The sequence below is a fragment of the Bombus pascuorum genome, chromosome 3 (assembly GCF_905332965.1).
Source record: "Bombus pascuorum chromosome 3, iyBomPasc1.1, whole genome shotgun sequence".
Classification (NCBI taxonomy): Eukaryota; Metazoa; Arthropoda; class Insecta; order Hymenoptera; family Apidae; genus Bombus; species Bombus pascuorum.
Genome location: NC_083490.1, coordinates 5,519,355 through 5,541,382, shown reverse-complemented (window position 1 = coordinate 5,541,382; position 22,028 = coordinate 5,519,355). Strand labels below are relative to the sequence as shown.

The 22,028-nt window shown below is 45.0% G+C and overlaps 1 protein-coding gene across 3 annotated transcripts; it reads left to right on the top strand.

The window, feature by feature from the left end:
* Nucleotides 1-1,853: 1,853 nt before the first annotated feature.
* On the top strand, nt 1,854-21,863 carry LOC132905111 (uncharacterized). 3 transcript variants are annotated; one of them, XM_060956084.1, is made up of 16 exons: nt 1,854-2,101; nt 9,638-9,879; nt 10,208-10,830; nt 10,966-11,750; nt 12,591-12,828; nt 14,256-14,310; nt 15,019-15,300; nt 15,663-15,968; nt 16,770-17,185; nt 17,267-17,479; nt 17,853-18,212; nt 18,426-18,543; nt 18,616-19,031; nt 19,106-19,345; nt 19,413-19,758; nt 20,218-21,863. In XM_060956084.1, exons 2-16 carry the CDS (start codon nt 9,640-9,642, stop codon nt 20,470-20,472), a joined length of 4,893 nt encoding a protein of 1,630 aa, XP_060812067.1. In that variant the 5' UTR covers nt 1,854-2,101; nt 9,638-9,639; the 3' UTR covers nt 20,473-21,863. The 3 variants fall into 3 exon arrangements, with proteins under 3 accessions (XP_060812067.1, XP_060812069.1, XP_060812068.1); XM_060956086.1 differs by having other exon boundaries at nt 20,184-20,350; XM_060956085.1 differs by having other exon boundaries at nt 1,855-2,101; nt 19,124-19,345.
* The last annotated feature ends 165 nt before the right edge of the window (nt 21,864-22,028 follow it).

Here is a 22,028-nt window from a genome sequence, read left to right as displayed (position 1 = left end):
GGAAACGACTAGTCTAGATACTTGCAAATTCTCGAAAGAAGTTACAAAGAGAAGCGAGAAAGACTTGGCTATGAAAAATATTGACACACTGCTGTATTTATCGTAGCGTTTACATACTGATTAATCATCTAATCGTACTTTTTATATAATTACAAAAATGTTGTACTACGAAAATGGGATGTATGGAACCTGATAAAAGAAAAAAAAAAGATTCGTTAGAAAGTAAGGATATGTGCCAATATGTTTTATAGCTGCTGTAAATATCGCTGTTTTGAAGAAGTCGTCAGCTGTATAAAAGGAACTTCCATAGACGGACCTATAGAAACAGCCGAGATCGAGCGACTCGTGCCCGAAAAAATAAGACGAATACGTTGTCGTAATTGGACCGTGCGTCTTTGAAGCAAGGAGCAGAGGTTCCTCAGCACGCGCGGGGGAGTACACAAAAGAATCGGATTGTTCTCTCGAGAGCTGTTGTATCGAAAGGCGGCTGCTTCTCTTAAAAGTAACGGCCGGAAGATTGTCACGTGCCTAAGAAAAATTCCTCGTTTCTACTGGTGTGTACTGACAACGCTCGTTACCAGAAACTATGTTTGTCGAATAATTTTGCTGACAACGCAAATGATTCCTTCTTTTTTCGAAGGAATATCGAGCGATTGTGTAAATACCGAACATTTGCGGTATACCACAGATTCATCGGCCCTGACCAGAAAAGGCTTTCAACGCGGACGTGTCTGTAAAAGATATACGTAGGTATACTTTTACCTGGTCCATCGAGGGGTCGAACCTTAAGGCTCTGTATGGAGAAAACAACCGTGAGATTAGAAATCACGTGACGGACCTACCACTCAGACGTGGGTTCGTTGTAACTTTGTAAACAGATCGCGTTGATACCTTTCTCTTGCACGAGCCACAGATGCATTCAAAACGGCAACGGGTGCGACGCGTACTGAATTGCACAAAGTACATGCGATAAATCGTTCAGATTGTAATCTAACTTCCTGCTCGAAACCCTAGGTGATCTCGATTGCTATATTCCGTCGGGTGGTTAAACGTTTCGTGCATGCAAAAATAACTGCACGTTTGTTTCTTCTCGCAAAAAGTCACGCTTATCTGATCCGTTCAGGACCAAAGTGCTAATTATGCCAGTTTGCTAAATTTTTTAAACTCGCATGTCAAAGCACATGTCAGGCACAAGTGTCTAAATTTTGATCAACAGGATAAGCACGCTAATATTTTCTACAATGCTGTCTTTTGCTTATGATTCTGACGATTCAAGTCGCTCTCACCTCTTTTTCGCTCCCTTACCTGAGATACAAATATCGCTATAAAGCTAATAATTCCGACTTACATCATTTTGCCCACCAAAGATATAATTTCATCAATTTCTCTTATTTTACGTTCTGTAGGGTTCCCGCAATTTAACCGATTCGGCGAATAAGCAGCTCACTTACCCGAGGTTTCCTTCCTCTTTTGTAAATATTTTCTCGGATCTTTGTCGTTCGTGACTTCGCACGGTAGTTGAACAAAGTGGTAAGAAGATCATGAAACTAAATAAACAAATACGATAATCTGTGGTACAGTATGGCAACAAAGGTTCCTATATAGAAAATGTTTGTCGGCGTCCCGTTATCGGTCGCTAACATTCCGATGGTTCACAATCCTGAAACACCCACCAGCACCTTCGAGCCGCGGATCATCGAACGTCTACCTGGGGCGAGTGGAGTGGCTGGCGTGGATCAGGTCACGGCTTCAGAGTGGGGATATGAGTATAGTACAGACTGTATAGAGCAAGAGACAGCCGGTCTCTCCTGTTTCGTAGCCTCACCTAGGGACCCTTTCCTACATAAGGCCCACGTCCTCACCCCACCACGTCAGTAGAGAACCAGCCGTTGAAGTGCCACGATCCGACACCTTTCCACCGCGTTGCTGTACCTTACGTTTCCTCGCGATCCGCGTTTTTTCTCCGTCAGCGTCGATAGTTTCCTCTTATCATTAACGTGGATTATGTGCTGCGACGCTGAAATCTGTGTACGAAGAAAGTGACTGATACCGGTGCTGATTTTGGATGTACGAGTCGAATCCTGCTGCTCAAGGACACACGGTGAATAGCTTCTCTTTTTTGTGCCGGTACCAGATCTTCCAGGAGGCGGTCTTTCTTTACGAACAAAGTTGCCAGATATTTCCGTTCGAGTAGTCTGACTTCGAATAGCCTGAGTTTTTTAAATTAACAGCGATGGACAAAAGAAAGTTTAAAAATGTCAATAACTTTTGTAGTAAACATTTTCGACTATATTGGTGACAGTTAGATGTATATTATATTCATTCGCTACTTTTGTAAAATGTAATTTCATTTTGGAAAATTATGGTACTTTTTCGTATCATTTCGATCTTGAACTTTCTTTTGTATACCGCTATAGTCTCGGGTAACTTGAAAAATGTTGCACGTTTTGCGTACGAGGGTCTTTTGCAACGATCGATGTTTATCGTTTATGGAATTCGATGGTATCTTTTTCAATTAGTATCTCGTTTTTAATATAGGTTTTAGAAGCGGATGTTTCTCTTCGAATCAATCGAAGACATTTCGGTAACCGTAACGATATCAGACGATTCTGAATTGTTAACGACATGAATCAGTAACTAATTTTCTATAAATATAATGATTATCGTCATTTCCTACCGAGGAAGCAAGACTTCCTACGAGTGTCAGTCTTTAACAGGATAGTTGGGCGTAATTTATTTATTTTTATTTGTACTACTTGGACGTACTCAAAATTGACTTCCACTGCGTCCAAGTTCTATGGATAAAGTTCGAAAATGGTTTATTGGAAATCATTCGAAGTGATTTATGAGACTCTAAAGAAAAGCAAAAAGAGGAGGGAGTACTGTGACTTTGTCTCCTAAACATAGGAATAATTAAAAAAATCTCGCTGCGACTAACGAAATTGTTTGATGGATGCAAAAAATAGGCAAACGATTAATCGCGAAGAGGTTCGAATGGAATGAAATCGGAATACAAGTAGAAGCGCGATCCAACAAAGGGGTTAAGGTCATTCTTAAGTAGCTGCAATCGAATTTGGTAGCTCCTTGGACAAAGTCAAGCACTCTCTCGAACGCTGTGATGTTAGAAGCTCGTCTAATTGTAAGACTGCACGATCCGGTAGTACGAGTCGCTTGGTTAGTGCATGGTAAAGCGACGGCGAATGAGAGAAGTGGAAAAAAAGGAAGGAAAGTGACCGCGCGTGGCTTCGGACGGTACATCTGTCAAAGAATGGAAAAAGAGAGAAGAACCGAGGAAAGAAGTTGGAAGAGAGGAGGAATAAGAAGAAGAAGGATAAAAAAAACACTGAAAGGGACTCGTAACGAAGGAACCAGCAAAGCTAGTCGTGGGTCCTATACAAACTTTCCTGTCGAAGTTCCAGAGACCCCGTGGGTCCACCTCGAGGAACCTTTTCTCGAGGATCCCTCTATTTAAATGGCCAGGCGTTTGTTCACCAGGACTCGTTTCGTTCTATTGTTCCCGCCTTATTTTCGAGGCGCGTCCTGAATGTCCGCAGCCTGCTTTAGCCCGTCGCCAAAGGGTAAGCGGTTACGAAACGTGGTCCCGACTTCCTTTACAATTTGCAAATTTCCAGTTTAATTTCAATTCGCCATTAACCAAACGCGTTTCTTTTGTTGTCTATTCCGTCGTTGATATCCTTCTATTTCTTATTCCTTGCGCCCAGGGCGGACCGTTCTTTTCTTTTGCTGGAACCGACTCTTTCATCGTCGAATCAAAGATGTGTGAGATTGGATTTGAGAGTTGCCGGTACCGTCCATGCAAATGGTCTACGCTATTGCTACGACCTTAGAACTTAATGGGAGGAACGTAACCACGTGCAATGGAGAAGTAGAAACCCCAAGTGTATAAACAAAGACTATCCACCCCTGTAGGATACTGAAGGTCGACCGGTGGTGACTAAGGATGTGGATGTTTATACGTTTATGCATAATACAAATAAGCAGAAATGGGCAAGCACACATACAAATACAGGAATGTATAAAATATCACGGATAGAATTCACGTTACATTTAGAAGATAGATATACCTACTTTTGTTCAAGTGTCTGTAAAAAACGAATTTGTATAAATATTCGCCGTCTGGTAACAACGAGAGATGAAGAATAGGGAAGCACAAAGCTGCAAGATCACAGTGGTACCTATGTTACGTAAGCTCGCGATCTCGAAGGGAGGGAAATGCAGCATAGAAAATCGGAAGCAGGAAGGAGGACAAAACCCAGGACAGGTGTGCTTCGAAATAGAGCGCGAACCGAAAGTCTGTCTTCTGGACGCGTTTCCTCTCCAGGTTTCCCGGCCCTGCTCCGATTCTTCGATCTCCCTTCCTTCGTTCGATCTTGTTCGTCTCGCTCTGTTGCCAAAAACCGAGTACGTCGGTGCTGTGAATGCGCGTTTGATTGTCCTCGACTGGCTCTCTTGTGAAATCCCCCCGACCCCTCGGTTTAGTCGTTTCTTCTTTCTTGCCTCGTGCATCCGCTCGTCTCTCTCACCTTACTCGTTCTCTCCCCAGCGAGAACTATGCTCGACGAGACACGGGACCATTTCGAGAGAAACGTCACCAGCAAAAGGTGTGTCCGGGGTCAATTCAATATAAATCAGAACCGAGTCTCGGAGCTAAGCTAAGCCGAGCGAAGAGCGCGGATGAAGCCGAAGAAGAAAAAGGAAGGCTCGACGGATAGGAAGGGGAAGGGGGTGTTCGCTACGATGAATAGACTATTTTTAGGGAGCGCTCACGATCTGTACACAGCCCGTATATTCTTTGTGCGTGTAGCTGTTGCGTTAGTGTGTTTGCGACGTTTTCAAAAGGGATTAGGTACCAAGTGCTCACCTGCCCTTCCTTCGTTTTTCGTCTTCCTCTTACTTCTTCTACACACGAGGATATCTCTGTCACGGTGCAACTCCGAGCTTCTTGGCAACGACTTTCCCTTTATCTTTCGAATCCACGATTTTTATCTTCAACGTTGGAACGATCATCTTCCTGTTCGGTTGCCTCGAGTATCTTCGCGCGCGGAACACCGAAGAGACGTTCGTTACAAGTCGCATGCAAACGTTTTCAGCGATTTTCTCTTCGACCAGGGAAACGACTTGATGTCTCTCTTGAAATCATACCCATTGCAAGATCTTCGATTTTATCGGGTCCATTGGGTCGAACGAATGTGCGGCGATTTATTTCGCAAGAACGGGTAGCATCGGTTCTTCCGTGGATGTCCCTTCATGCGTGGAAGGGGGCTGTCCCGATCGAGACTCGTGCTAAGAATCTTGGTGTTTCTTGTTTTCCTCGGGGCTGCTCGCGAAAGGAGCCGAATCGTGACCGTTAATGCCTTCTTCTTTATTCTCCTCGAACCGTAAATAATCGCATTGTGCCAGCGGTTTTCGCGATGCATCTGTTACGCGTTTCACGCGAATTAATCGCGCGACTGGCGACGGTGGTAAATAGGGGGACATCCAGCTGATTTTGTATTGCCTTCGCGTTATCTCATTCCTATTACCCTGTTTCGTCTGTTGTGACTCTCGGTATTGTCCAGTGACGTGCGAGATCCTTTCGAATGTAAAGTACATCGAAACACGTTTAAACGCAGCGCATTATCGATTCTATTCGAATATGGCGCGAAGATTCGCTAGATGGACGATAATAAAGAAATCAGGTCGGTAGATAATAAAGGGGACTCGGACCTCTTCGGTTAATTCTCATCCTCGAGAAGAGTTCAATGTCGAAGTCGTTAAAAACAGCTTTTACAGCATACATTAAGGAAAAGAGGGGTCTGGCGTGCTTGTAAGCATGTTAAGGTTTTTAACCGTCGCTCTATTTTATTCCTTTCCTCGGTTGGAGGAAAGTGCTCAGCTCGATCCTGTCTTGTTCTTCGCGGGGTCTACACAGAGGGTTAGGTAAGGGAGTCCGTATAGGTAAGGGGGCGCAAAAAGGGATTAAACCTGATCGGAGGGGCCACCCAGCCATCCCTCTCCCTTTTACATTTAGGATGCGATCCAAGAACGTAGCAAGTATCGACGACCTGGCGCGGATGCTTTACAACCTATAAAAGCGACAGATATGGGTCATGTTTTATCCAAACTGCGCGGACTAAAGCGCCTGGAACAATTTAATGTTATAGTTTGCCACTTGCTACTCGTTCATCGAACGAAAACACCTTCCCCGAAATTACCTCGTTCCGTTCGTACGATGATTTAACTCTTTGCTTTAAAGAAGTTACGATCCCGGATTTGAAACTTTCACGATGGTTGGACGACGTATTTGTGGTTCTTCGAGTTTCGCCCGTGTTCTTGTTGGTACGTTTTTTAGGGCTGTCCCGAAGAAGCGAATTGGGATGTTTGTGAAACTTCGGAACAAACCGCAACGTGTTAATAAAAGCACGAGCGAGACCCCTAAAATCACAAATACCTTAATGTAAGGCGCACCCAAGATTTCGTCCTAATTGCTTCATACTCGTCAAGCAACTTTCGAACGGTGTTCGTAATTTCCATCTGCCCTTATATTTTAATTACGTCAAGTCGACATATTTTTATCAAATCAAGATGCGTATCGAGTACAACGTTATAACGTACTTTCCGAGTAAGGGCCCGAGTAAATCAGAGTGCGTTTTAACATCCCTCATCGAACCCCTTTTTTCCGCACTTGTTTCCTTTAGTTCACAGTACGCGCTAACTTCGAACAACGAAAGTCTCCTTCCTATGGCGGTCATTTGTCGTTTGACCACATATATCGGTGATCGTTAGATGAGACGATAAGAGTTACAGGTGGACTATAAGTCCCCTTTTCTAGACGCACCGCCCCGCAAGCACTTAAGATTTATCTTTGACTTCTAATTACGTCACGAGCTTGCAGCTGCTTATTAAGGGGTCAGAATATGTATTTTTTGCAATCAGTTGTGTTTTGACCGCAGAGTATATCAGATTCTTCGTACAAATGATAATGTATCTGCTGAATCTTTAGAATACAAATATGCTTCTGTATGCTATACACTATCAGCCACGAGTATTCTACTCGGTCAATTTATTTAAAAAATATCAAACTTTACTTTACTTAGTATTTAGCACTACGCACACGTGGTGCAAACGCTAACAGTTTTGTAGTGAAATATTCGAAAAATAAAATCAGTGGAAGATTCAATTTGTAAGAAATTCAGTTTTCAATGTTCGATTTGTACCAAATATCGTTCTTATGGTTTGATACTTATGGCTAGTAGTGTATATAATGGTCTGGTTCGTTTCCGCGAATACTATGTTAAAACACAAGAACCCATTTCTAATAAGAAGTATACGCAAACAGTTCAACCGAAGTTTCAAGCTACCGTGTCGCCTTCCTCTCGAAGCACAATCGAGAAGCACGACCTAGATCGCAGGTGCAGTGCGCTCCACGACTTTGTAATTACATTCGAGATTCATTGCTAGTGCAAATCGCAGGGCATTATGCAAAGAGCATAACGCGCATACCGCTTTCCGTTTCTTGTTCAGCTCCGTGTGTACGTCGTCTGGAACATACGAAACGTTTTAAAGGTTCCGCGCGTGTCGCGCGACTGGTTTTCTTCCCTTAAAACGTCCGACCAGACCGCCTGTGCAATCTTTAAAAACGTATCGTCGGTTAAATCCTTGGAAGCGCTTCTTCAATACGTTCCGGTTGTACTTTTCAACCGATTCGAATGTAAGGGTCGTCTCCCGTTTTTAATCTCCCAATCGCAAACGTTCAAGGAGAACCAGTTGCGCTTTCGTCGCAACTTCTTTGCTTCCACTTTAGCAAGTATCGGGTTAATTATTTAAACATAAGCACAGAATGCTTAATGTAGTGTTCGCGTTGCACGCGTTTCTCACGATGGCGGAGGCAATATCGCGAGCTTAACGCTCGTTGCGCGCGAAATACAGTAGACGTACGAGACAGGGTCGCGAAAGATGCCGAACGTAATACGTTAAAGCAAGACGGCTGAAAATAAGCGAAGATAACGATCGCGTTTCGTTGACGGTGTTTCGACACCAAGCGAACTATCGTGCTTTGCGGGACCAGATGGAAGGCACGCTATACGTGATCGCCACCATATGGGCAGGTGCCCATGCTGTTTTACCAGCGACCGTATATACGTAGCCGAGGGGTTGCACATAACGTTGCACATGTACGTGTACAAGCACGAGAACGTGACGCTGCACGAAGAACGCACAGGTAGACCAGGTCTCGAAAGTACGTGAACGAGCGTATAGTGGAAAAGTGCGTGTTACGATAGAAGAACGCGTGCGTGGCATGGCAACAGACTGTATGTAAATGAATGCATTTTTATACCTAATTCACAATACAGTACGCCCCACCCTGCAGAAGGAACCGTTAAAAGTGAAAACCCAATACGTACTGCTACTAGAGCTGCTGACACTTTTCTGTTACACTTGCTTCCAACGTTAGGAACTTGTAACAATGTAACACACATTTTACGTCGTTAGCAAAATTAGTCACACGCTACTTTCTACAAATACTTCTGTACCTATACTCGCACTAAATGATTCACGGACGTATTGGAAGATTTATCGCGGAAAACTTTTCTGTAAACTTCGTTAACTTTTACACGTGCTTCGCTAATGAGTCGTGGAAATAAAGGAAATTGCAGAGGAGCAAGGGGCGAATTCGATTTGTGCTAACAGAGCGAAAGTCAATCGTTCTAATCGAATCGATGATTACTTGGTCCAGCGAATTTTACACGAAGCGCTTTCTCCGTGTCATCGATTCCATTTGTTCGTTAGTTCCATCGCTTTAGTTTGGCAAATCTCTTTTACCACGAGCAACACTGCATGTGCCTATGAATAGTCTTAGCCTGGCATTTAACCGTTCGTTAAGGTAGGCGTTAAGTCGTGAAACAGAATCAGGTGTATGGGTTTCACCTGTTTTACTGTTTCCCGTATGCCATGACAGGTGCATCTATTAGTTTCGTCACTGTTTTTCTGTTGTTCTTCTGGTTTTTCTCTCTTCTTTCCTTTTTTTTGTCACCACTTTTGACCTGTTGTCTCATTAAAACCGGACATTTATTTTCGGCAGCCCGTATGGTTGATACAATACTACCGACACCCTCCTTCTTCCTGCGGTTGTATCCCTTTAACGCAAGATCGTGCGATAACCTTCCTGTTTCTTTGCGTCACGTGCATGCCTTACGTAATTTCTCCTTCATATACACGGGGAATCTGAATAACTGAAAAATGCATACTCTCCGAGATAAAAAAGTTTTGCAAAAACGTTCGATTTGACAGATTTATTTGTCGATGTTCGAGCTAATATAATTTTATTCTAATAACTTTTATCTAATCCGATTTCTCTTCCATGTTCGCGAAGAATCCGTGTAATCGAGAAATACGTAAAATTCGGTGGAATATTTGATTGTTAAAAATAAATTTCGTTGTACACAGTCTACGACGACAGTCTAAAATTCCGGGGTATCGTTTGGTTTCGTGCATGTAATCGAAACGGCGGTCGTCTGCGGTTCAGTATCGCGGTTAAATCGATAAAGTTGTTGTAAGCTTTTTAGCGGAAGGGTGGAAAGGGTGAATACACGTTAAACGCGTTCCGCTTAGTTAGGGATTTGCTTTTTGCCTTTAGAGATGCTGAAGTGGACGGTTTCGAGATCATTGTCAGCGAGCAGCTCGACGCCTCACGGTCCACCTAACTTGAACAAGGCGCCCCGTAGGCCTTTTCGAGATCTATCTAACACGCCTCCCGCTGCTGGGACAAAAACTCGGGGTGTACCTGGTCAAAATGCCGAAAATATATCGGCGAGAACGACGCCGGTTCGTCGAAGAAGATGCAGGAGCCACGGTAGCGACCTGAGAACGTACTTTCAGGTATCGAACTCGTCTCATTCGAATTTTTATTTCTCGTTTCTATCCTGTTCCTTCTCAATAAAGTCTCGTTTCCACCGAAGAATCAACATCGAGTAATTTTTTGTTGCTTCAGTGCGAACAAAATGTTTCTATAAGATGTTATTTCTTGAAAATATCTCGGCACATGTAGCAACGAGAGAAGAAGACAATGTTGCTCGATGTCGCTTCGGCAGAGACGAAGCTTTATGAAGCAACATCGCTGAAAATCACGACCCAGATTTTGCGTGGAAAATTAAAAGGTGGAAAATAGAAGTTGGGAAGTGAGATAAGCCGTATCGTTTGGTTTCAGGCAACGAAGCCTAATTTGCGCGCGAACAAACGTCAATCGATGTCACAGCAGCCGGGGAAATCATCGATCTCGGAGAGTTTTTATCAAAGCACGCCAAGGGTCGACACCGATATCGGCCCGTTAACGTTTTTTCCCCCGGGCAGCAAGTGCTCGACAGCTCTGACCCTGCCAACCGATCCGGCGCTCTTTATGAAAACTAGAACAAAGAATTTCCAAAGTGACAACGAGCTACCACAAAACATCGTGAACGAGGCCAGGGCGAATCTCCAATCGCACGTCTCTGACTTTTTTCAACAAATTTCGATGGCCACCAGCCCCGAAGACGTGATGGAGGCTGAGTCCGTACCCTTCTCGAACAATCGAGTTTATTCTCAGAACGAGGGGAAAACGAAGTTCGCGGATTCCTCGAAAATATCATATTTACCGAAATTGGCGAAGATCACGAAAATCCACGCTCGATGCAAGACACCGTACCACAGCAAGACTTCCTCTACTGTGAACTCGTTGAAAGGCAATGGTCATAGTCAAACGCCTCTAGCTGGGAAACTTTCGAATCTGGCTATCGACCAAGACTTACCTAAATTTGAGAACATGGACAACACGGTTACGGAAGTTCTCAACAGGTAAGAAACACGCAAAACTTTAGACTTCACAGCTTCTCTGTTACCCAAAATCCCTTTTCAACTTGTTCTTCGTTACTTTTCTATTTACTGTTTTTTTTCTTTTTTTTATCTTTTGTTACCATCCTTATTGTCTAGGGAGCAGGAAATAAATTTTACTGGCAAAACCGTGGCAGAAATTCTTTTGGGAGACGTGGAAGAAAGGAAGAAGGTTCTCGGCAGTAGTTGCGAGGAAGAAAACTTCTCCGCATCCGATCATACCTACGAGACGATCGTGGAACGAGACGAAACCGTGGCCGAGGAAGCTGCGACTCACAACGATAGTTCCATCTCTTCGGCTAGTCAACTGTTGGAAGATCCATCACCGATGTCTTGGGCGTTTACATCGCCTACGAACGATCTCGATGGAGAATTCACTTTGAAGAGACAGCGAGGCATACGGAGGAAGCGGCATCGGAAGGATACCGAGAAAGTCTCCGATGGAAAGCGAGCAAAGAGACGATCGTCTAGTCACAGCCCGTCCACTGGCACGAAATCAGCAACGACACAGAACACCTTGATAGAAGCTGTGAATCCAAACGTGAAGAAACTCGCCTTGGAGACCGACTTGGACGCTACTTTGGACGAGAAATGTGCGTTCGAGCCGAAAGGGCTGTTCTGTGAACTCGACGATCGCAAGGACGAGGAAGTTGGAAGGAAAGCGAATACTTGGGATCTGGATAGTCCAAAATCGACTCTTACCGATGACTTTCATAGTTCGAAATCGTTTCTGAACTCGGTGTCCAACACACCGGAGACTCCGCTGGTCGCGACTGTCAGAAGATGCCTCAAGTTCAGCCCGGAAAGCGAACCTCTGAGACAAAATTGTCACGGATCGATCGAGATCGAGTATTCCGTCGTGGGTGATCAAATACACGTTCGAGGTAAGTACAAGAAATCAAGGGAAAGATAGTTCTTGGAAGGTTTCTCGTTTCAGACACGCATAGGTTACGGTATACTTTATACGTTTATTTTGATCAAATTCGAATCGCGCGAGTAAACCTCCGAAGAAGTAACGATCAAACCCATGAGATACATTAATCCTATCGGAAAGAAATTCACGAGGGTATCCGCGCCGCGAAGACGTCCCTGAAACAATGTTGCGAAAAGGCATGCGCCAGTCACGTGCCACGAGAGGGGGTGTTTCAGTTGGCACCCCGCGATAGACGACTGTGCCAGTAACCCACAGACCCTCCTGGCAATTGGCTCCCGGTTAGTAAGCCTACCAACATTGATTCTTCGCGGTACACATCCTTGCGTAAACAACTCTCGAAAAATCTCCGAGACTTGCCCTTCCTCAGCTTCTTCGTTCACACGCTTCCGAGTACCTAAATTCTTCTAATAAATTTCGTTGAACCGTCGTGCTGTAGCTTGCCAATCACATCGATTTTCCAATCGGTTCGTATCTTTTGTTTCTCGTATCCGTTCGCTTGGGAGAACGAGGAGGAATCACTCGGAGTGGAAGCGTGTTGCAGCAAGTAGAGGAGTGCCGCATTGGTCAGGCACCAGCGATGCGCGTAGTGCGTGCAACGGAACGGTCAGCCGGAAGGAGAACGAGTCCTCGTTCGTTCCAACTTCTTTCACCCTCTTCCGTGAACTATACGTTCTCTAATAACTCGAATATCGTACGCGGTTCAAGCGTGTGACTGATCTCGCGACAGAAAACATAAAGACGATCGAGAAAGGCTGGTGCCCTGACGAGACTGTCTTTTTATTTCGTGCAGTGATAAGGTGCAAGGACCTACGGAGGGCATACGAGGGTCCGGTTCACGCTTACGTGAAGGCGAGTTTGAAGAATACGAACGGTGAGGGAGTGGTGAAGAGAACAGCGGTACACAGAGCCACACCGAATCCCGTTTTCCACGAGACCTTGATACTACCCTGCCCGGTGAACAACAATCACTACACCAGCAAGCCCACGTCCCTGGACATCGCAGTCTGGCACAGGGATCGTCGTGCAAGGTGAGCATGCTCGAAAAAGAAAGTGTGCACGTAGTAAAAGAGGGGCTCGGAGGTTGAGGTAGCAGACGTAGCCTCGTCGTAGACGGTCGAAACGTGCTCGACCCCGGAACGATTTGCTGTCGGTTTGTCGGCTGCCGGGAATCGACACGCGAGCCGTTCTCTCTCTCCCTCTGTCTGTCTGTCTGTCTATCTCTCTCTCTCTTTCTCTCTCTCTTTCGAGAACATCTTCGCGTTATTCTCAACGTTGCCTTGACTCATAATCGCACGGTTCGCTATCGTGCCTTTCGACTATCCGGTAACACTTTCCAAATGATAATCGGTTAACCCGGTAACGATAGTTAGTGCCGCTTCGTACACGGCGCGAGATATTAATCTCACGCAATCCACCTTTGCGTGCATTCCGGCAGAATGTTTGGGAATATTTATAGAACGTTCGCCATCAAGTTTCCAGAAAGGAGTAACGTCAGTTATATGGTTAGACGCGTCGTCGAATATTCATATTCGAATCTTCTGCATGCTGTTCCTGTGCACGCGTTTATCAGTGGCGTAGCTACAACGAAAAAGTGTCCTGTCGATGTTCGTCAAAGACATTGATCGTCTATATTCTCCTACCGCGACGAATTAAAAATTCATACGAACGAACAAATACAACGGACGAAACCGTTTCCACGAAGGGACAATCAAGCGACTGTATCATTCCGCGATGGAAAGACACAGAAGTAGGCGCTGTCTCTAAGGAAAAAATATTGAGGTCAAGAGCTATGGCTTGGTCTCGTTAGTGGAAGACGAACGAGCTAAGCAACCCTGCTCCCAATGTTCTCGGCCATCCTATCGTGTCTCTCTGTTAAACGCGATTCGAAACTCTTTACTTCCTTTTTCGTATCTTCGAGTACAATCGTTCGACGTTCGAATTTCTGCAAAGTAAGATTATTTCGCAACATGATGGCCATGTTCGAGTGAAAATACGATAATTTACCGGTCGATAAATGACAGCTCGAATTGGGATAATTTTACGTTCGGAAGCAACGGTCCATCCGAATATCAAAACGAATTTCTGGGCTATGTGCGGATTTCTTGCGGTAGGAGGGGAATCGATTCTCTGGAAGCATGCGCACCGTGTCCACCACGTGCACTCGCGAACATCCGCGCGTCTCTGTAATGGTATACGGGAAACAACACAGAAACTGTCTGCCTTTTCCTTTTCCCTCCACCTAATGTAAATAGTTAAAACTTGTACGTGTATGTGTGTGTGTGTGCGCCGTTTATCTAGCGACTATACAGTCGTCTGTCGTACGTTTCGACTAACACCGATACCGCTATCCAATGCAAGCTGATACACGATACACCAATACGATACACGACGCTGTGTACACATAGCGGATATACCACGCGTATATTCACGCACGTTTTCGTTTTTCACATTTCAGACGTAGCGAGCTGCTGGGCTGTATGACTCTACCTCTACCTCTGTCTCAAGATAAGGTAAATATATTTAAACGTTTTAATTTTTTAATCGCAAGCTACGTATTTTCGGAGATACGTTCGAATCGGTTGCACTCGGTTTAAGACGGAAGAAACGCGAAAATATCGTTGGGATTTGATAGCGTCTCGACAAGGAGGAAGTTTAATACGTGACTGTGCGTCAGCTGTTTGCTAGGATTTGTAAGTCTTCCTGGCTTAAGGTCAGGGCTAAGCTCGTTACGAAGCAAGTAAGTGGAACGTTGCCTGGCAAAGATTCACTTGCGCTTTGACCTCGTTAAAGGTGGCAGGTGGCAGGTGTCGTCGCGATATCTCGCTAATTTAATCGAAATCGTTCGTTTACGTTGTTCCACGACACGCGAGCAAGAGATGATCGTGGTGGCCATTTACTGTGTGGTATTCTTCGTGGTTGGAGTTTTGCTGAAAATATTCATGTTCTGTTGAGAGGAAAAGAACGTATCGGCGACGGGGTTGAATTTTTGTCGTTTAATTTAGTTTACAGTCGCGTGTTAATCGTCGATGTGGATGGATTTTCGGTTTAAAATACGATTTCACGTCCTAGAGAGGGAACTCGTAATAGAGATTCGCGGAAGGTTTCTATCGCAAATTAACATCGTATTGGTATTCACGGTAACTTGGGTCGAGATACAAACTTACGAATCATCGTATTTTCGATAATTTACGTTTCACTGAACGACGATTCATTTTTAGGAAGCGACATGGCATCCGCTAGAGGCAGGAACCGGTCGGAACACGAGCAACCCTTATGCCGGTTTGCCACAAGATTGTGGAGTTTCGCCACCCCTGTCGAAGGACGGAGAGCCAGATAATAATAATTCAGGAGCGGAAGACCTGACGTATTTGAGGCATCTCGAATTAGAGCCTATCGATCCTTTGACTGGCTTACCCCTGCATCCGGGTTTTACTGCTAGAGGCGGCAGAACACCATGTACCGTTACGAGGAGACTGATAAGGCAAACTGCAGCTAATCAGGTGAGTTTCATTTTTTCCTTTCGCAACAACGTGTCTTCCATCTCCACGACTATACAGAGAGACCTGTCTTCGCTACACGACGATGTACATATCGGAAAGTTATAGTCGTTTCACGCAATTACCCCAACAGAATCACAGGGGTCCTCTTACTAGCAGGGTTTAAGTAGGCCTTTTCTGAAAGCCTGCTTTGTCCACGGCATTAGCTAAACGAGTCTCGTGCCGAGCTCTATCGAAACTCTCTCCTTTGTAGCAAACGCGTGGAAAGCCCTCCCATGGCTCTTCGATATTTCTTCCGATCGTTATTATTTCCCCTGTACCCGTCCTTCTCTAACACTTTTGACAGAACGTTTCTTCCACCGTAGGTTCCATGGGGATTTTCGCTCTCTTGGGGAAGACCACCCCGCGTGGAACGCGTGGACCCTGGCAGCCCGGCGGAACGATCCGGTTTGAGGCCAGGTGATCACGTAGTCTTCGTCGATATGACGAACGTAGTGACGCGATCACGGGAAGAGATTCTTGGACTGATCCAGGCGGCCACGAATCAACTGATTTTGGAAGTTTATCGTAAGGGGAACGTTCATTCGTCGATGCACCGGCCTAACTCGATGAACGTTAGTCTGCAGCAATCGATCGGTGGCGGACATCATGCGGTTGCGTTTAACGCCGAGGTCGGTACAGGCGTCCTAGTCTGAACATAGCAAACTCGTATCGAAGTTGTTTCGTTCGAATGATCGGAGGACGATTTGCTCGGATATGCGCGGACGAAAAGGCTTTGGTTGCTCGTGATTTCGCTTGACTTACTTTTACTTTTCATATCATTCTTCCATTCGCGGTTTCGACTAGGTTAATGAACTTTGTTGAAATCGCAGAGTAGCGTTGATCAAAATGTTTTGCGTGCTAGTTTAATAAGTTGTATCGAATTGGAAATTCGCTTTGAATTTGAATCGATCGGATGTTACCTACTCCTTGAACGAAGTTCTCGCAGGCCGCAGCGGGCTGCATTTTCTTTCGAGCTTATTTTTATGTTTCGCGTTGCACGCCATGTCGCGCAATACTCGTGTACATTCTTTTCCGTGACTATCTTGTATTTTGCTGCGAACTCGTAGTGTATAGCGCGTGTCCGTTTCCTTTGTCAGTGGACACGGTTAAGTTATGATACAGTTATGTTTTATTATGTAACTTGAACGGTTGTCTTTCTTTTTTTTGTTGCTCAACAAGTTCTGTTTAAAAGCATTTCTCGTATTTTATTTATTTATTTCATCCCTATCCCCTTAATGCTAAGACGTATCTTGCGTTGCGTTGTCTGAACAATCCGAATGGAGATACATAGAGTCAGCTTGCAGAGCATGAACCAAGAACAACGATAGATTTACGTAAAAATTGTCTGCATGCGGTGCCGCACAATTGCAAACCTTTTCCTCGTTTAAAATCCAACGAATGGCACGGCTTTTGCGATTGAACGCGTTCAGGTGTTTCCAAACCTCGCCCCGGATGCACCACCGGAGGAGGAGTTGTCCGTGCGTGAAACACGGTACTGGGGAATCCTGAAAAGCGGTCAAACGCGTTTTCTGGCGCCTTTAGCCGAGAGACGCGATGTTCTCTCCGCGGCGGATTACTTGATCCTCTTCCAAAATCTCGACGAGTTGCTCAAGATCTCCGAGGAAATTCGAGACGAAGGTGGCGGAGTCGAGAGTTACTTGTGTAGAGTTCCAAGAATCACCGCTGCCTATAGAAGATACTTAAGCGGGTTGCAACGCGCGTGTTGCCTGTTGGTCGCCCTTAGACGAAACACGGCATTCGCGAAGCTCGTCTGCGAGCCTGCTGTACCGCATAAGAGACGACCCGATTTGACGGGTGTCTTGCTCTTGCCTCTGGAGCATTACAGGTTCGTTTCAAAATTCATAAATCCTCGCATGCTTGAAATCTTGCTCGCTATACGTCGTGTATTCGTTCGAAATGTCTTTAGAGAGATGACGAGACTGTTGGGTCTGGCGTCGCCAAGGAATTGCCAGCAAGCCAGAGATTTAGCTCAGGGATACAGAGAAGCGACGGCTAACGCCGGTGTGATGGAACCACCGCGCGATACCGGTAGACCTTTGCTCAGTCTGCAGGAGGTTGAATCTCGACTGGTTTTCGCGAGATGCAAACCGTTCACGTTGGCCATGCCCGGTAGACAATGGTGCGTCTTGAAAAAGTATCGAAAAGATCAGAGTGAGGCTATGGTTACAGTAGTTAAATGTTCTGAAGTACCGTCGCTCTGACGAACGTTACGTCTAAAGATAAGTAAAGAATAAGAAACCAAATGTATACGTATATTCGTCAGAATCTATATACACACGGTGTGTTTATTATTTATCATTTATTATAGCATTTACATATCAATTAATTAGATTCAAGTATATCAAACCATCTAGTGGCATTTTCATACGACTACAGCAATTTGATATTATGATAAATAAAAAATACTTTTTGTAACTATTATACTTCATTGTTGTAACCACAGCCTGAAAGTGGCTTTGGCATCGTATAAAAGATTACGTGCATCTTCGTAGGCTATTCGGCGGTGCGCTCGCAAAAGTGGAGGGTCGAGCACGACTGCAACCCTCATGGGCCTTACTTCTCACCGACCTTCTCGTATTCGCTCGGGTTTCCCGAGATCGCGTTCTATTCGTAACCGAAGAGCCTCTACGACTATCAAACATCGCCGAGGCTTGTTTCACCGTCCGCAAAAGACCCACTGAATTTCGACTGCAAATCGCTATCAATCCTTCCGGAAGCTCGGAGAACGGTCACGTGGAAGTAAATAGCGGTGGCTGCAGCCCTCACAGTCGTCCGCGAAGACGAGTTTTAGTTTTGCGTGCACCGACTCCAGAACTGAAGGCCGTTTGGCACAATCTTCTTCAGCGACAGATGTAAGTAGCCTTTGCTCGCATCGAGATGCGCAAGTTTCGAGGAATTCTGATAGGTACGATTCACGGAAAATTTGAATAACTTTTGAAAAGAACGCTATAAAGATATCGTTTATCGTCACGTACCATGTTCAGAGCTCAACGAGACTCCGACAAGCTCGTCACATCGAAACGTTCGATAGTTTTGCTTGTCTGTACTAATTCGTTATATTTTAGAATCTATGTAAATACAGGCTATGGTGGAACACCGAGTCAGGACAGTCCAGAAGAAAGTCCCATCACCGGTAGTAATTTCACCAACGCAGCGATTAGGGAGCCTACGGAAAGTTCACAAGTGAGTAAATGTTAAGCAGTTGAGGATTAACTGGAAATCGAGCAAATTATTTACGTATTCTCAATTTTACAGACTACCAGGGAATCGCAGAAACAGGACGAGGAAAAGGAATCGCGCTCTGTTGACAGCATTGACAGTATCGTCAAAAGTTCAACGGGAGACAATCATCTGGCGCAATGGGTGCGCAATTCCCATCAAATTCCCCCACCGGATCACGAGGAAGTTGCTATCGAGGAATGGACAGCCGAAGAGTTGGCGGCACGTGCTCCGAAAGAAACCAGCAACGAACCGAGTCGAGAACGAAACGCGACAGCGGAGGATGTTGTAACGGAAATAATGAGTTCGGATATAGAGCAACAGAGTACAGCTTCGAGCGCGAGCCTCAGTACCGTCAAGTCCAACAGCGTAAACACGAAGAAAAATGGCAGCCTCGCATCTTCCAAGGAAAATTCCACCAGCTCGATCAACATTTGTAGACGATGTCACAGGTAATAGGAAAATAGATTTTGCTGAAGAACTCAAAATGATAGAAATAAGTAGTAAATGAAATGTCCACTGATAGACGCGCGTGCAATTGTAGATCGGGTTGTCCAACACCGCCTTTGACGAGAGATCCGTTTTCCCCGTTGCCTCCAAAGATCTCAGTCGTCCCGCCAACGCCTGACTTCTGCACCAGGCATCGACTTAGAAATGGATTGCACGATAGCCCAGGAAGGAACAGCCCATCTTACACTCCTGCCGATGGCAACACAGAAGATGGGAGCGAGGACGACCTTGATTGCGACGGCGAACCACCGTACAGGTAAAGTGTAACGCGAAAGCAAGTTCGAAAGATCGTTTGATGATAATGGTATTTCGTTAATTTCCAGAGTTCTAAGAAGATTCGGTACGGTGAGCAGTTTGGATCAGGACGACGAACTCGAAGAGCAAGCAGACGATGACAATCGAGATTCCGAGTCTCCACCTACGGGTTTAAGAGCGTGGACGGCTCGAGCAAGCAGTTACGTAGTCAGTAAAAGATCGTCGTTACTGGAACAACTCGGTGAAGGTATAGGTGGATACCTTCTTCAATCGCCAGTCCCTCCTGAAAGAACGGAATTCTCGTTGGACCCGAACGACGAGGAAGGAACGACATCCGGAGCTACCTCGGGGGACGATATCTGGGGAACTCCGACCTCCGGCGGCCCCGATGACGAAAGCTTCTCCGCGAGCTCGGTAATGATACGAACCATTTTACGGTAATACGATAGCATTCGAAGGTATCGTTAGGAACACGATAGATTCAACGACACGAAAGATTCCCGAGTCTGATTGAAAATCGATTACGCGCGCGATATTCTTACTTTCTCTTCAGCTTCGCTTCTTTCACCGATCTCACGGCTTTTGTAAAAGCTTGTCACTTACATTATACCGCAAAACAGTCGATAGTCGTATTGCGATCTAAAACCGTAGAAGGTTAAAAAGAGACCGTTTGTATTTTTATCGAGTTTCAATCCGGAACGTTAGTAAATAACGAGATCGAACGAGGTAATAAAATTAGAGAGAGAGCAAACGATTTAAATCAGTTAGTAAGAGACAAAAATTAGTTGGTAAGCTTCGCACGCATCTGCATGACAATGCTTGCCCTTTTGTTTGCAAAGAATCACTAGCCCCAACTGTGCCTGACTTCCCTAGCCGCCGCCCATCGGTTCAGGCAACGTCGTTACTTTTGGCGAAGATAACTACGGCCTGAATCTGTCGGTGGAAGACGAGGTCGACCAGGAATCTGAGAACGATGACTGCAATTTGTCGGAACTGAACATGGATCAGTTACTCGGCAGTGGAAGTCTCAGCTCGTTGCGGTGTTTCCTGGGCAGGCAAAGGTTAGAGCCACTCCCGGAGGAGGAAGATTCGTCTGGAAGCGCGAAGGATCAAGTCGGATGGTGGTGACAGCGGTTTCAAACGGCGACGTCGAAGAACGTCGGCACGAGTTCCGATGGCAATGACAGGGATCGTATCTTCGCCAGATTGAGCCAGGAGGATGAAGAGTTCCGAAGAAAGATAGTGAATCTTCATAGAAAGTTGTCGGACGTCGAAGATACTTGCACGACCGAGGTTACATCGTCGGATATTGCGAAAGAGGCGGAACGTTTGAAGGAACTCGAATCGGTCGCGCGAAGGGCGGAGGAGACTAGAGAGAACAGAAATGCCGAAAGAATCGAAGCTGAACAAGCAAAGAGGGAAGGATATTTGTCGGCGGAACTGGGAGACGCGAGGGATCGTCGATACAGTCGAAGAGGCGAGACGCAGCACGAACGAAGAAGACGGATGGAATTGTTCGGAATTCAACGAAAAACAGGCAAACTCGACGAGGATTCGGAAGATCAGAACGACACCAGCCCTTCTAGAACGGAGAAAAATTTCTTATACAGATTGAGAATAAAACGACGCAGCATGAAGCTGTTTAGTTTTTTAAGCGGAAAGGCCGCGGATAGATCGCAAGAAGAACGTGCCGCGAGACTATTAAGGATGTATATGCCTGAAAAGGGATCCAAAGCACAAAATACTATTTCTATTCATCATACGTCCAGAGACAGACGATTTTGGAAACTGCGAAGTCGAAGACGAACAAATTCCTCTTAAATGCAAAGGGATGTGCCACCTTCGAAGAACGGTCGATACAGGAAGGAGGAAGGAAACGATAGAGCAATCGCCGTTTCTTTGTTATTAGAATTTCCAGTATTCGAGTTATCGAAGTTTTTTGAATTCTATTTAAGCACGTACAAGTTCAGACTTGTTTTCATAGAATCTAGCGTAACGATACGAAAGGTTAGGTTTACAATTTCGAGTCTAGACTACTTCTTCGTCTCGTAAACGATTTCAAAGTACGTCCCAGTACTTTCGTCGAAAACGATTAGTCGATTAAAAAGTTGCAGAACGCGAGAATCGCGTTCCGTATTGTAGCGTGCTTGTCAGATTTTTAACGGAACGATTTTTTTCAAGAGATTTAAAACGGTCTAGTGAAACGTTTTCGATATATATATCTTTAAGATGTTTCGTTTAAAGCGTAAGACTGCTCGTCGATCTAGTCTCGCTCATTACAATATAGACGAAATTTGTTTCATTTTTGGAACACTGTATCTCAGTAGGTCCGCACGACTGACGCAAAGCGGCACTCATCTTCCACCATAGATCTTGCTCGAACATACGAAACCAAAAGAAATTGTAAAAAAATAAAAAAAAAGTGGAAAAAAATTGAAATTTTAACATTACTGTTGGTAGGTTGTAACATGGCCAAGTGGCTGTAATCAATATACAAAATAAAGTATATTATTTGTTCACTGGCTGTTTCCCTATTTCCTCTCCCACGGTATCTTACGATAGCATAATTTTAATACTGATTTATGAATTACTGATTTATTTTTTACGTATAATACTTGGTTTTCATGGTAATTCAGCAATATAATGTATTCAATTTTCTAGTATTGTAAATTGTTCCATTTTTG

Coding starts and splice junctions, on each gene's coding strand:
- LOC132905111 (XM_060956084.1), top strand. CDS start 9,640: ATGCTGAAGTGGACGGTTTCGAGATCATTGTCAGCGAGCAGCTCGACG. Junction 9,880..10,207: donor ACCTGAGAACGTACTTTCAG/GTATCGAACTCG, acceptor GTTTGGTTTCAG/GCAACGAAGCCTAATTTGCG. Junction 18,544..18,615: donor AGCCTACGGAAAGTTCACAA/GTGAGTAAATGT, acceptor TCAATTTTACAG/ACTACCAGGGAATCGCAGAA.